The 14,912-nt window shown below is 51.7% G+C and overlaps 1 protein-coding gene across 1 annotated transcript in view; it reads left to right on the forward strand.

The window, feature by feature from the left end:
• Positions 1-14,912, forward strand: part of Spt3 (Transcription initiation protein Spt3) — a 136,003-nt gene that overhangs the window by 81,901 nt on the left and 39,190 nt on the right. The window contains exons 3-4 of the mRNA XM_089571849.1: positions 2,409-2,493; positions 11,104-11,190. Coding sequence (XP_089427975.1) covers positions 2,409-2,493; positions 11,104-11,190 — 172 coding nt within the window. The remainder of the gene's footprint in view (positions 1-2,408; positions 2,494-11,103; positions 11,191-14,912) is intronic.

Raw genomic sequence — 14,912 nt, forward strand, 5'->3', positions numbered from 1 at the left:
GTGCCGCTAGCCAGCCATATTTCTTTCCATCCCCCTCTTCTATCCGGGCTCTGCTCGATGAGGCTCTTCCTTCTCATCGCGTCGGCGGAGCGCTGAGTTATTGTCATTCATTATGCATACGCCGCTTCGATGTATGCGCGCAGATTATGCGTGTACCCGTGGATACCTATGCGGCGAATGTGCCCGGGAAAAAGGTGCTCTGAGCATCAGGGGGAGGAGGAGGAGGAGGCGGGCGCTGCCGTGCCCTTGTCGTTGCTTGTTTTTTTTTTTTTTCTTTTCTCTGCGTTCGTGCCTTCTGGGCTTCAGCTGCGGATGAACTGCTTCTCTTTTGCACCTTATCGACATTCTTCTTTCACGGGAACTCGGGCATGCGCGCGCACACAGGCATGTGTCTAGTGCTTTCAGTCGTCTTTTTTTTTTGTATTCATGCGTTTTTTTTTTAATTTTTCTCGGTGGCTCCGTAATTTTTATATCTTCGGTAGTTTGTGTTGTTGTGCTTGGTTTTGTTTCTCTTTTACATTTCTTGTCATCTCTGCGATGCCTGTACTGCGCCAGCTCATGAATTCGTACCCGAATCATGAACCTTTCTCTCCTGACGCACCTTCTCGACGACGCAACAAGGCAGCCGCGTGTTGCATTTGCCTAGACACCGGCGAAATTAGGTTTCAGCGACCACTGTTTGGACGGTGTTGTGTTCCTTTTTACCTTCGTTGATTGCTCTCTGCAGCCATCTCTGTAGTCTGTAATGAAACTCTTGTCGTTGTGGTTCAATGGTAGCGCCGTTGTGGTTTTCCTTTTTCGACGACACCGAGATGTATGTACAGTCTTTTTCAAAAGTAACCAGGCTGCATGGTTTGCTTCTAGCTCGTACAGTGGAGCCCTTACAGCTTCCATGAAGCTGAAATGGTCGGTAAAGGTAAGGATGGGGGTCTTCTTACCTTCCAACACCTTTTGAGCTTTAGAAAAGCCACAAGGGCTCCACTATACAAGCTAGAAGCAAACCATGCAGCCTGGTAACTTTTGACAAAGACTGTACCAGCCGAAACCATCCGCGTTCGTTTTCAAGCTTTGAGAATGTCATCGATCTGGACCTGAACCGCGAGCCACTCATCGGCTGCGGACTGACTGCTCTCGAGAATGTGTACAAAGTGAACCACACTTAACGGGAACGCTCGAGCGTGCGCAGCTGCGGCTGTCGTGGCGCCATCCTGCGGACTTGTCGTGCATCAGCAGGACCATAGTATGCGGTCGCTCTGCCTACGCGGGGCGCCAGCAGATGGCGCTGCGAGAGCCGCAGCACTGCACTAGGGTGCCACCGCACTCTTGACTGTTTCCGCTAAGCGTCGTGCACCCTGTACCATCCATGGTCATGCGATCCTTGTAGGGCTGGACTATGTGGGCTTGGGCGTTGTTGTGGAAGTGGAGAGCAGGGCAGCTCTGTCCCTTTCTCCTGGCGCCAATGAAAGCGGGAAGCTGTCTAAGTTTTCGTTTTCATTCGTTCTTGAATTCTTTTTGACTGTATTCGGTGCGAGGAGTGCCTGTGCTGTGATTAGTATGAGGATACAACTGCGATTCCGGCTGTGCTATGTCCGCCGCAATGGTCGAGGGTGGCGCTGCATGGTGAACACTCTAAGGGGCAGCTGAGGTGTTTAAATACTTTTTACAGAAAGAGCGTTGACTCAGAGTGGCAGAGAAGGGACTAGGAAACTAACCAGTAAGTGTTCAGGGAACAAGGACGGATAAACAAAGAGCTTTAAACGACAGGTAAAAAGCGCAGGAGGTGAAAAATGGATTAATTTAGTAAAAAAAGAAAAGCTGACTATAGAACTATGTAGAAACTGAAAAAGGCAGATCAGGACGGAATCGTTCTGTGACAACTCAAGAGTCAGTGCCCTACTCTTCGAAGCTAGATCAGGGTGTCTTAGGAAAGCGCTGTTCCAACTCAAAAGGCCTATTTTTAAAATTTGTGTAGCCTGATGTGAAACACCCTGTATATGGAAACTGACCTGCCTGGGTTACGATAGCACAAGGAGCCCATCGAGGCGTTTTTCGTCGCCTCCGTTTTGGTGAAGTCGCATAACATGATACGCTTGTCATAACTGCGCATCATGTGTCATGCTTAGTCATGCACATGATCATACACAACGGCCGTATGTGATCGCGTAACATGATACTTAGCATCGACCCAGATGTGACAGCGAATGTCGCTAATCTGGCCGACGAGCTCCTTATGCTTCGCATAATAAAAATATAATGGAACTGGACTGCAGCCGCAATATTACCTCAGCCGTTTAAACTATTTGCGGGCTTCCTCCTCTCTGGTGCACTCTTCTCCCGTGGCCTTAAAGCGAGGGCTCATGAACGGCGTATTGTGTGAATAAAGTGTTGTGTTTCTTCTGTTTGCGCAGGCATGGCTTCGGCGACAGCCGTTACCCGTTGCTGGAATCGGCGAAGCTGGTAGAAGACATTTTGACGCAACAGATGAAGCTCTTGGTAAGTTGGGAAATTACATTTCCGCTTTCTCCTCTGCGATGCTCTTTCGGAGATGACGTGTATTACGGCAGTGCTGCATTATGCCCGAGATGTCGTACGGGAACAGGCTATGCGTCTCATCGGCGGAAAGGGCCGTGTTCCCGGTGCTTCCCATCTAAAATTACCAGCTGAACTCATTTGCGTACTTTACGGTTTATTCTGTTGGCATCTCACAGCGAAAGCTGTTTCTGGGAGTCTTTCTCTGAAGCACACGCTTAGCCGTGTCGCGCACGCAGACACTATAGTGTCACGTAGTGGTGACTGCAGTCCGGCGAACAGGGAAACAACGAGGATGTCTTCGAAACGAAACTCTTTAAGGCCGATTCACACGACGGACCGTTCGCCCGCGGCCCGCGCACTACGTGCTCATGCGTCAGCACATTGGGAGGCGCGCTGCCGGCCATGAGAGGCCGCGGCCGGCAGCGCGCCTCTCAATGTGCTGACGCATGAATACGTAGTGCGCGGGCCGCGGGCGAACGGTCCGTCGTGTGAATCGGCCTTTATTTGCGCTGACATGCGCCCGCAAGGAACTGAACCACTCGGCGGCGGCGTAGCAACAAGCGTGCTCGGCGGTCGTCGAACAGAATCCCGGCCGCTGTCGGCCGTGCTCTTTTTAAAGCTGATAGCGAACATTCGAGATAAAGCTTGGGAAGTTACTAGAACATTCTGGTGCAAAGTAGAATCGGCTCCGTCTGGATGCGATCACTCGCGATAAATCTAGGGGCGTCTTGCATCACAAACGAAGCGATAAAGCGGCGTGTCGGAAGCCTTGAAGCATGAACAAACAAACTCTACAAACGAACGCTACAAAGATTCGCGGCACTAGTTAGCATGCCGTACACCAGGGGCGCTGCGCACAGCACAGGTTCATAGTTCAGGTTCAGCACAAGAAGCATAGTGTAGAGCTATATCGATACTGGAAAAGGCAGATCAGGAAGGAATTTTTCTATGATAACTCAAGAGGCAGTGCTCTACTCTTTGAAGCTAGGCGCCGCGGTGGCTCAGTGGTTATGGTGGTCGGCTGCTGACCCGAAAGACGCGGGTTGGATCCCGGCCGCGGCTGTTGAATTTCTTTGGAGGAGAAATTCTAGAGGCCCGTGTACTGTGCGATGTCAGTGCACGTTAAAGAACCCCAGGTGGTCGAAATTTCCGGAGCCCTCCACTACGCACCACCAAACAACAAGACGAGCGCATTGACGCCATCATCAGGAAGGCAACAAAGCGAGCACTGGACCTTCCGGTGGCTACCTCCAACGCCAAACTGAAGGCGTTGGGAGTGGTAAACTCCTATCAGGAGTTGCGGGAGGCCCACCTCGTGAACCAATATACGCGGCTATCGCAGACGGTGCCTGGGCGCCGCCTGCTAAACCGCTTACACATCCAACACACATGCATACCAGAGGGGACGGAGAACATCCCGGTGCTGTGGCGCCACATGCTCTTGGTCGCTCCGCTCCCGCGTAACATGGACATGGCTTCACATGAAGGCAGACGACAAGCGCGGGTTCGCACGCTTGAGAGGCAATATGGGTATCACAGGGTCACGTGTATCACGTGGTATCACGTATCACGTGGACATCACAGGGCCGTCGCCCGCGGGATTCTTCACGGCTGCCGTAGTCCACCGGGGAATGAATGTCGATGGGCTATCTTTTCGGGCCCCAAATTCAACACGAGCGGAGGAAGTCGCAATAGCTCTCGCTGCCGCCGATCCAAAATCGAAAACGGTTATTACAGACTCTCGCCGGGCCTGTGAACATTATCTTGCAGGCGAAATATCACCTCTGGCCTCGCAAATTCTAAGACGCGCTCTCGCCGATCCAACTCGCACAAAAGTGATCTGGGCTCCTGGCCACCAGGGTCTACGAGGCAATGAGGCCGCTGATGCGGCCGCCCGAGCGCTCACACACCGGGCTCCTCATCCTAGCTCTCATGGCTCAGAAGCTCATAAACCGCTTCTGCGGTTCCGCGAAATCCTAATTTATTATTGCGACAGCCACCGTCTCTACCCGGCACCTGCCAAGGGGCTGAGTAAGGCGGAGGAGCGAACTCTGCGGCGCCTGCAGACAGGAACCCTTCTCTGTCCTGCAATAGCAAAACACTTCGATCCGAACACAGATGGGCGCTGCCCGCACTGTGGAGAGATCTGCGATATCTTTCACATGGTGTGGGCATGTACTCAGAATCCTCACCTTCCCCCCTCCCCCACCCCCACCCGAGAGGCATGGGAGACTGCCCTCCTCAACTGCTCCACACTGGAGTCCCAAAGGGCTCTGGTCAAGCGGGCGCGAGACGGGGCCTCGTCATGCGGTGTCCCGGACTAAGGATACCGACCATGCAGCAGGGTTATTTATTTATTTTTTTTTTAACCCTCAAGCTCTCTTTGATTAAAGTTTTTCACCACCACCACCACTACGGCGTCTCTCATAGCCTTAGTCGCTTTGGGACGTTAAACCCCATAAACCTAAACCTATCTTTGAAGCTAGGGTCAGGGTGTCTTAGAACGCGCAGCTAGAAAAAAAAATTAACGAAGAAGATGACACATGTGCTCTATGCGGTAGATCTGTAGAAACAAACACCTCATACTCAAATGTGCTGGTATCCATCCGGTTGTCGATGCAGGCACAGTCACCCTTCCTGAGGCCCTAGGGTCTAGAGATAACAGTGGTCATGTAAATAAATCTGCGGTGGAATTGAGCAAAAAGTTATTTGAAGATTGGTGGCTCAAGAGCAGAGAGGTGACATAAGGTTAGAAGTGCAGGAAACCGTATTGAAAGAAAATGGGGAATTTTAATGACAGTTTATAACGCAGGTAAACAAAAATAAGAAAAAGCCGAGCATGGTGGCATTTGCCACCACCCCGTTTCAAAGGGGACGCTGCTATCTTCCATCTATCCATCCGTTCGCGCCGCCACCGTGAGATGGCACTGTGACAACGAAGAGCAGATGGAGGCAATACTTTGATTTGAGCTAGTTGGTTGTAGCATGACATGTTTACGCAAAAGGCGTACTGGCGGTAAAAAACGAAGACAACACACACAACAGGACAGGACTGACGGTGGTGATTCCCTATATTCACCGGCTTTCGCACAACTTGAAGAAAGTGGCCAGCAGATATAAGATCAATGTGGTGCTTTTTGCTCCCTGCAAGCTGTCGCGCGTTCGCACTTTCAACAGAGTAAGAAAGGTTAAGCAGTGCAAAAAGAAACACCAAATTCGCGCCACTGAATGCACGGCTGATGCTGTGTACGTTGTTCCTCTAAGCTGCGGTAAGGAGTATATCGGCCAGACAGGTCAGTGCTACAATGAAAGAGTGAGGCAGCACAAGATTGCTGTAAAAAATGGCTATGGCAGCCACATGGCCACTCACTGCAAAAGCTGCAAATGCCGTCCCGGTTTTGAGAACACCAAATTCATTGCAAGGTCAAAAGACAGATTAGAGCGTGAAATAATAGAAGCCTATTACATCAAGCAGAGGGGCGATATCTGCATAAGCAAGCCATCAGTGTCATTGTCAGATGAAGAGATTAGGTTTCTTAGTGGGTCTTTGTCAGCGTTATAATCATTGCTTTGGTCCGTTTGGCACGTGTATCTTTGTTAAATCACCCTTTGTATCTGGTTTGTCTGTATCTTTTTGCATGCAGTGTGGTTTTTAAGTGGTTTTTCTGTGAATAAACTCAGTTGGAAGTTGGCGCCATTCCTGTCCTGTTGTGTGTGTTGTCTTCGTTTTTTAGCGCCAGTACGCCTTTTGCGTAAACATGTCACGCAGATGGAGGGCGCGTGAGGAGGGACGCATGGCCGAGCGTGGACTGTGTTTAACGATTTACGCACCAATTACGTAAACATTACGTTGCGGATGACGTCAGGGGAGAGGGGTAGGAGGAGTCTCGTGCAGAGGAGGTGGTAATGCGCTTACATAGCGAGTGAACAGCGTAAGCACCGCAACTTTGTGCACCAATGAACGTTCACACAGGCCTTTAAGTCATACCGACGCAATAATGACGTCTTACATTTAAATGGTTGGAACGAACCTAGAGGCCCGTGCACTGTGCGATGTCAGTGCACGTAAAAGAACCCCAGGTGGTCGAAATTTCCGGAGCCCTTCACTACGGCGTCTCTCATAACCTGAGTCCCTTTGGGACGTTAAACCCCATAAACCAAACCGAACCGAACGAGTTTCCATAGGCGCATGTTAAGGCGCTGGTGTACGCTGCACGAACCAATGGAAAGCGCTGTGGTTACGACAGAGTTATGACGTCATCAGTTGGTAGCAGGAATCGGAAACATCAGGGGACACTGCATGAGCGCTCGCGCTTTCTGTAGCGCGCTATCGCCGAGTTTAATGATTTGCGTAGCGATAGCGAAAAAATTGTGCTCTTTTGCGGTGTTGCGTCTTTTCGTGTACTGATTTTTTTTTTCCCACTCTCGGATTACGAAACTGTTTACTCGCCGCCTCCGCGTTGCCCCCCCCCCCCCCCTCCCCCCCCCCTCTCGCCACACGCACTCTCTTGAATGATTCAATTCGTCGCTGTGCTTGACTATGCTGGAGGCTATAATCTTTGACCTCGTGTTTCTGTGAAATATGACGGACGCCTGGAGAGAGACGGCGAGAGAAGGGCTGCTATCTCCGTCATTATTTTGCGACTTCGCAATACGCCGCGTGCGACGGTTTTCGCATCTCTTCCCTCCCCTCCTTGCCTCCTCGTCCAGCGGCGGGGTTCCTCGAGCGACTCCAGTTACAGGCTACGCGCATATATCTCGCTCGCGTCTCCGCCGGTGTTTCTCCAAATATGCGCAACAACGCGCGAGATTCTGTACGGAAGACGGGGCCATTCTGACGATCGCGCCCTGCGCGCGCGGGGTTATTTGAGACTTTGGGTTGCTCTCGCGGCAACGACGGTGTCGGAGCTGCGAGAATGCGAAGCCTGCATCATCTTCACGCGCATTCGCGAACCCGTTCGTCTTGGCGGTGTTCTGTTACTGCGAAAAATTGCAACCCGCAGCGCGCCTGTTTTTTTTTATTATTTATTTGCGTCCCTGACGAAAGCAAAAGCAAGCTTGCAGTGCAAGAACGGCATGTTATTTGCCCATTTTGTATAGTCGCAAATGAGTGACATTCGATTCCTGGGTAATCTGTCGTTTCGGTGGTGATTCTGTGATAGTTGTCTTTTTTTCTTTTTTTCGTACTGCACCATAATTGCCTTCCATCAGAATCTCTGGTGGCGCACTTATTTCGGCTGCTTATTATTCGCACATGCAGAGCTGAGATGATGTTGGAGTGACGGGTTTTTGTGTTTCCGGTGAATGCATTACGCGTTACATCTTTTCCGGGCGTAGTATTAGAGAGCTTCAGCATAGAGCGGTGCGTGATCTGTGTGCGTTATGCGGCCGCTTGATGACGTCACCCTATTTCTCTTGCCATTGCCGCGATTTTCTGCACCATCTGCGAGCACACGCACACACACACGCACACACACACGCACGCGCGCGCGCGTCGGAATAACGGGACTAGTAAGCGTGGTCCCGTTTGTGGCTAAAATGGCGTGGGTTTGAACCTCGCTCCGAAAGAGGTGGCCGAAGCAGTCACGTGGCTATGACGTCATTGAGGATCACATGCACGCGAAGGATCGGGACGGAGGCCTGCATAATGCATGCCAGCATTCATACAGGAAATAAGATGCAGTTTGTTAGGGAAGAGAGCTGCATTCGCTGGCGTCTGCCCCACTTTGCAACTGGGACTGTTGCGACTCGCCCGACAGCCGCGGCGAAGGAATGGCATAACTCGTGAAAGTTTGATGATCCGGGACGCCGCCGCTCTTCGCCTCGGGGAGACGGGGCGCCGTCGCCGCCGTTCAAGTTTTCGCTTGGCATTAAAGATCGGAGACTTTGCAGAAGCAAGCGACGCGTGCACTTGGATCTCCTTCCGCGGGCGCCCGCGGGAGAGAGTGTGGCATGCGTCGATCTCCTTCCTTTGCGGCATCAGCTGTACGCACTTCTCTCTGCTTTGGGCGTTTTCTTCGCCTATTCCTTTCGGAGACGGAGTTCGGCCACGTGGATCTGTCTCGGTTACGCTTGTTTTCTTTTTGTTCGCCCACTTCCCGGGGTGGTTATGCCTTCTTCGTGGTGTTCGTCTTTCTTAATCTTCCTGGGCTTTCGGCGGGCGCGCGCTGACGTACGAGTTTCTCCGCTTCTGCATAACCGATACACGTTTCCCCGCTGCACATCGATGATATAGGCGCCGAAGAGAGCGGGTGGAGAGGAGAGCTGGGGGGGGGGGGGGGGGGGAGGAGTAAGGCGCATGCATATTTATACGCGTCGTTCGCCATCAGGACCCCACGGTTCGCGTTTTGGAAGAACTAGGAAATAAAAAAAAAGCACAAACATTGCGCGAGCAGCGCTCGCTTTATGTAGATGGCTCCTTGCCGACGTTGTCGCTTTCCTTCTCATCTCTCCGTGTATGCGCGGGTTCTCTTTGAAATTTTCCTGCCGTCCGCGGCCGCGCTCTCCTGATGGACTTGACGCATTAGCAGAAATGGTATGCCATTTGGCCATGCGTTTGCTGGGCCCGAGGAACAGTCCGCTTCGTCCGTGCAGAAACGCAAAAGAGGCGCGCGAGGATAGAGATGAGCGAGAGGTGGTAGTGGAAGTGCGCACGCCAAGTGCACGCGCGCGCCCCCGTGTGGGTGTGGGGTCATCGGGAGATGCGGAGCCGTCCGATTCCGCTTTAGCCGGCATTGGTCTCTTCTTTGGAGTCGGCTGTTCCGAGTCTAGCAGCCGCGCTTACGGGGCCGGCAGCCGTTCGGCGCGCTTCGTTGATTCGAGCGGCGCTGGACTTGTTCTCCTCGCTGAAAGGAAGGGGAGAGGAACGATTCCGAGCGCCGCCGGTGGAGAGTGGCGACTCTGAGTGCTGTGTTGACCTTTTCGTTAAGTACGCGATCGACGTCGTCTGATGAGCAGTGCGCCGCAAGGGCCCATTCGACGCGCAGTGCAAAAAAAAAATAAAATGAAAAGCAGTTTGTTGCTTTCTGCTGTGACGTATCGCTGTATAGAATGCGACCGATCGAAAGACTTGAAGTCGGTGTAAGCCGTCCATATAGAGACATATCTTAGCGGCCGACCAGGACCAAGATCAAAGCTTGCGCGCATGTCTAATCCACTAACCGCTGTTTGCTCTCAAAACCATCATGGTCCACCATGGACCACTTTCACGGCATGTGAAGTAGGATGTATAGTCGGATGCAAGCAATCTAAGAACGAAGAGGAAAATGCCCCTCGAAGCAGGGCCTTCGTCCAATGGCGTCGACCGGTTGTCATGACGTCGCTGTTAATCGGCTCAGTGTGCGGCTAATCTTCGTGCACCTGCAAGCCGCCGCAGTGTCACGCTAGCAGGTGCACAGGGATTAAGCACGATGTCATGGCAGTCGGTCGACGCCATTATCTGGATGATCTTTCTTTGAGGGGGCATTCGCCACTTCGTTCTTGAGTACAATGTATCCGACTGTAGTACAGTCGAAACCGGATATATACGGAACTCGAAGAGGATCTCGAAATAGTGCGAAATATCGATAAACCGGTATATAATAATGGCAGTACATAAGCTTGTTTGTAACGCAGAAGAAATAATGAATACATTGCTCTACGCTCTTTGGAACTGTCCACTGCCCGTCATATGATGTCTAACCCGGTTATCACTGCGATATACATAGAATAATCCCTCATTAAAATCAATGTACAATTGGTTTCCGCAACGCCTTCGGCAGCGAAGCGAACCAAGCACAGGCTAGGTCTGCCGCTACGCTTTAGTTTGTTAGGTTGGCTTCACCGCGTGACAGCGATGTAGCGTGGAAAAATGAGTGCAAGAAATCGATGTGCATACCCTCAAGCACACCTCACGTGCACCTCGTCGAGTTGTTTAAGACAACTAGCGCTGCCAAGTATGCGCGCTGCTTCACGATGCCGCACAGCCGACTCATTTCCGCGCACGAAAAGTGCTCGGAGAGAGAAAAAGGGCGGCGCGCAGTTGGGTATATCGAACGACCGGCGACGTTAGAGTTCGATATATTGCGCTATTTTCCTATTCTTTGACACAAGATTTTCAAGGGGGAAACCTGTTTGTTCTGTGTAGCCGGTAATGCGATATATCCGAGCGAAGGATCGAGGAAATGTTGCGGACTGATTTTATATCAATGCTTCATTTATTTTTTTATTTTATTTTTTGCGAAGCAGAGGTAAATATTCAGAAAAATCGTACCTTTAAGCACGGCACTCCTCCGGAGCCGCCGTGGTGGCTCAGGGGTTGTGGTGCTCGGCTGCTGACCCGAAAGGCGCGAGTTTGATCCGGTCGTGGCGTTGTTTACGTTGATCCACTTTGAAAAAACGAGCATGAACAGCAGAAGGAGGAGGCAGCAAACAAAAAGAGGCAGAATGAATGAGCGCCTTTCTTTTTTCTGGGCCTCCTGTCTTGAACGCCTGCCGTGTGGCGTCTACGCGCATGCGTGTCAAAACTGTTGCTTGCAGCAGTGTGCTTGTTTAGGCGTACGCCTCTTACCCTTGCTCTGCCGCTGCTTCCAGTACCACCGGGCAGCCGAGGCGGCCACGCTTCGCGGTGCCAAGGCCATTGGCATCGAGGACATTCTCTTCCTCATGCGCAAAGACAAGGTGAGAGGGCGCTCCGCAGCCGCCTCCGAATGTGAAAAGTGTTTCAGGTAGAGTTTCAAATTACGGAAAGGGGAAGCTTGAATATTCGCTTGCAAGCTAATAGAGACATTTAGCATAGCACTTACCGCTTACCGCGCACCGTCAGTTCGCACGCGCCGACCGGCCCCGACGCGGTAGGCGTGCGCATCGTCATCATCATCATCAGCCTGACTACGCCCACTGCAGGGCAAAGGCCTCTCCCCTGTCTGTCCAGTTAACCCTGCGCACAGCTGCCTAAAGCCCCTCCAACTATAGTGCCTAAAATATACTATGCTCCAACTTTGGGGCTTTGCAGGTGCCTTGCACCTGGCGCCATCTGGCGCCGTCAGGGTCATCTGCGCATGCGCAGTGACGGTGCGGGGTACATGGTTAGCTGTAGCGGTGGCGGTACGCGCTGCGCCAAAAGTCTGTGTCGTTTTGCACAGTACGACACTTTCACGGGGTGAAATTATTAATGCTGGGACGTGCTCTCGTTAACGTTGCTTCATTTAATTGTTTTTATTTTTTTATTTTGCATGGCTGCTGTGGGCTGGTCATTGTTGTGCTAGAAACAGGAATAGTGACGTGTATGGTTGGGTGAAGTGTGTTGGCGGTAAATTACAGTATAAGCGAGTACGTTAGACCTCTCTGTAAAGGTATGTAAGCAAGGCAGAGGTGGACTTGTCGTCCTGGACGTTGCTCTAATCATGGGATTATAACTGGAGTAAATAAAACGAACTCTGCTTCTTACGAATAGTTGAAGGGCGTATAATATTTACGCAGTGAAAGTCCCGAAAAGAAAGACCGAAGGTTTCTTCCAGATCCAAAATCGGTGCATTTTAAACGCTGTTTTTCGTGCGAAATATGGCATGTTTTGAGGGGGAGAGAACGGCTTTTTAGCGCCCCGTTCACCGCTCTCGCTGTGTGTCGACCACACCCTTCCCAACTCTCACTCAGTGGCGATGTCGGAGGTATTTTTTGGTGTGATGACCTAGCTTTTCTTTTTTTTTTTTTTTGGGGGGGGGGGGGGGTAATGAAGTATTCGTGGACTGGCCAGGGACGACCAGTTCTGAGCGACGATGCAAACCTCTTGTTTTCGAAATCGTCTGAAACCTGTTAATTAAGGCAAGGAGGGAAGACATATTGGCTCTGTGCGTAGCATTTTAATGCGAAGGCATTAAAAGGCTATGTTGACGCCGGAAGTGTCCGCAAAATATGTCGCCGGAAGTTGGTCCCCTGTGACGTCACTAGGCATGTGATGTCATCAGCCATAAGACGTCATGAGACATTAGAATAATAATAAAAGAAAATTGGGGTCTAGGTGAGAATCGAACCCGCGCCGCCGCCGGCGTGCGAGACGACGTGACAGGATGACGTAAAAAAGCGAAAGAGTTCGTGCCCAACGGTAATACTGTTAAGCTGCTTAGAGAATTTAGGGTTTGCGGAGGGGGGGTGGGGGGGGGTGCCTTCGCCAAACATCTTCTGCTTCGCAACCCCCTCCCTCCCTCCTTCTTTCCTTGGATACATGCCTGGTCGTAACATTTGTACAGCCTTCTACTGGAGGGCCCATGTTTGGACGCATGTATTTCGAAGGCAAAGCTTCCCCCCTTTTCATCAGAGATTCCTGATTGGTAGGTTCAACGAAAGTTCGCATATAAAGGCGGCCCATTCAATAGTAGCTACAGACTCCATTTTGCGCCACTGTTCGGGGCGCATGTCTTCTAGCTCTGCCTTACGTCTTCACGGACCCCATCGCAAGTGCTATCTAACGTCACTGTGAGTACACATGAATCGTTCGCGCGGCTTTTACCCTGCACTCCCAGACTGCGCGGAAGCATTAACACAAACGAAGGAGGAAAAAAAAGAAAAGAGAAGCGGCTGTTTAAGCCTTGCATGAAAACAAAACGGGAAAGAGGGAAAAGGGGTGGGGAGTTAGATGCGTCCCTGCTTCATACCAGACAACATTGCGAGAGTGATATCGCTGTCTCTCTTATCCTTTTCTTTTTTTGACGTTGCTGGCTGTTTTGTAAAGAGACTCCCTCACGCATCAGAGTGCCTCTCAGGCGAAGGGTTGAGCTCTCGCTTACATCCCGTGCTGCTTTGTGGTCCGAGCGTGTTTCTGCTCGGGACTAAAAACAGTCTCGGCCACGCATCATCTGCACCGTTAAATGTCTTTCTCGTCTCTTGCACTTGTGCTCTTTCCTTGTTTCTTTTCTTTTCTCTTTTTTTTTTTTGCATTTAGCGTTATACGCCCAGAACGGGGTGTAAAGCGTCCCATGTTTTCTCGACAACGCAGCGGGATCGCCCGGTCCAGAGTGTTGCCATCTGCGAGATTCCTTTTGTTTTCTTGTTCCGAATTAATTGTCGGCACTCATTTACGTCCGTGATTTCCTTCCGCGGGCTTTTAGCGAGGCGCGCAGTGACGTATTGCCACTCTGTGCGGGATGTCGTCATTCCGGACCATTGGTCCTCGCTCAACACACTCCTTGTTTGCCTGTACGGCCGCGCATTTAGCATCTCGGGGGTGTCTTAATGTTCCGTGATATGATGAGTGTTTTGTGCACGTCATCGCTGTACGAGTAATGACAAAAAAACAAAACAGAGGGAGAAAAGAGCCCCGGCATGTTTGGGTATATCATCCGTTTGCTTGTCTCAAGCGGGTCGCTTTCCACAGCTCTCTGACAAGTCGCCGAGCGCGCTGTTAGGGGTTGGATTGAGCTTTCTGAGTGCGCATATGTATGGAAGGGTCCGGTCGTTATGGCTCTGGAGTCGTCGTTGCGACAAATGATTGGAAGCTTTCAATTTTTATTATTTTTAGTCTTTTATCGCCTAAGGTCTTTGTTGTGCGTAAACTGTGCGTACATCTTATAGCGCCCAGTGATCAGCAACCCCGTTTCTGCCGTTGGGAAGATAATGCCACGTGCTTGATAATGGTCGATCCGTACTTCAGGACTGAAAGCTAGGCCTCTTAACGGTAACAACGCTGGCGGCCCGCACCGAGGAGATCGCGTTTCAGATTGAGGCGCGTGGTCCTTGAGAGTCCGTGGTGGGCTTCGCTAGCCCTTGTTCGGCAGCAGAACCCCGTGAACTTATTCGCGGCAGCGAGCATTGTTTCAAGCGGAATGAAGCGTGGTCCGCCCCTTTTCTGGGCTCCTGCTGTCGCGAACTGATATAACTTCAGGCTCCCCGTACCTATAGGCACTCTGCTGGAGTTCGGAAGAGTAATTTTTTACTGGTGGAATGACGGCGAGAATTGCCTTCGAGCCGGCCGAGACGGCAGTAGACCGTCGGTTGCCATCTTGTCGGTCGACCTGTTCAACTGGAACTGTCGGATTTAACTGCCTTTGACGGCTCAGCTACTGTTGGCGCTGCCGTTGGCCAATGCTGTCACGTAAAAGTGCATTGGCGGGCATCGGACCTGCTGTTTCCGGAAAGTATTTGCCGTTCGCGCGTGCCTGCGTGCCTGCGTGCCTGCCCTCCGCATCTCGGGGTGACGACCTCCGACCTCCGCCGCAGACGCCGCGTGTCCTGGCGAGGAACGAGCCCTTGAACGCGCGGCCTTCGCGATGTTATCACGCGCATCTTCTGACATCGGGGCTTACGGTGGCCCGGCTTCGGCGTCGCTTCATGCTCGCTTCTGGGAGCTCGTGGCTAGGTCACGTGACCTGTGCACGGATCGGATCGGAAGATTGTGAGGTCTACCT

The sequence above is a fragment of the Amblyomma mixtum genome, chromosome 2 (genome assembly GCF_055824585.1).
Source record: "Amblyomma mixtum isolate Tamu chromosome 2, ASM5582458v1, whole genome shotgun sequence".
Taxonomy (NCBI): Eukaryota; Metazoa; Arthropoda; class Arachnida; order Ixodida; family Ixodidae; genus Amblyomma; species Amblyomma mixtum.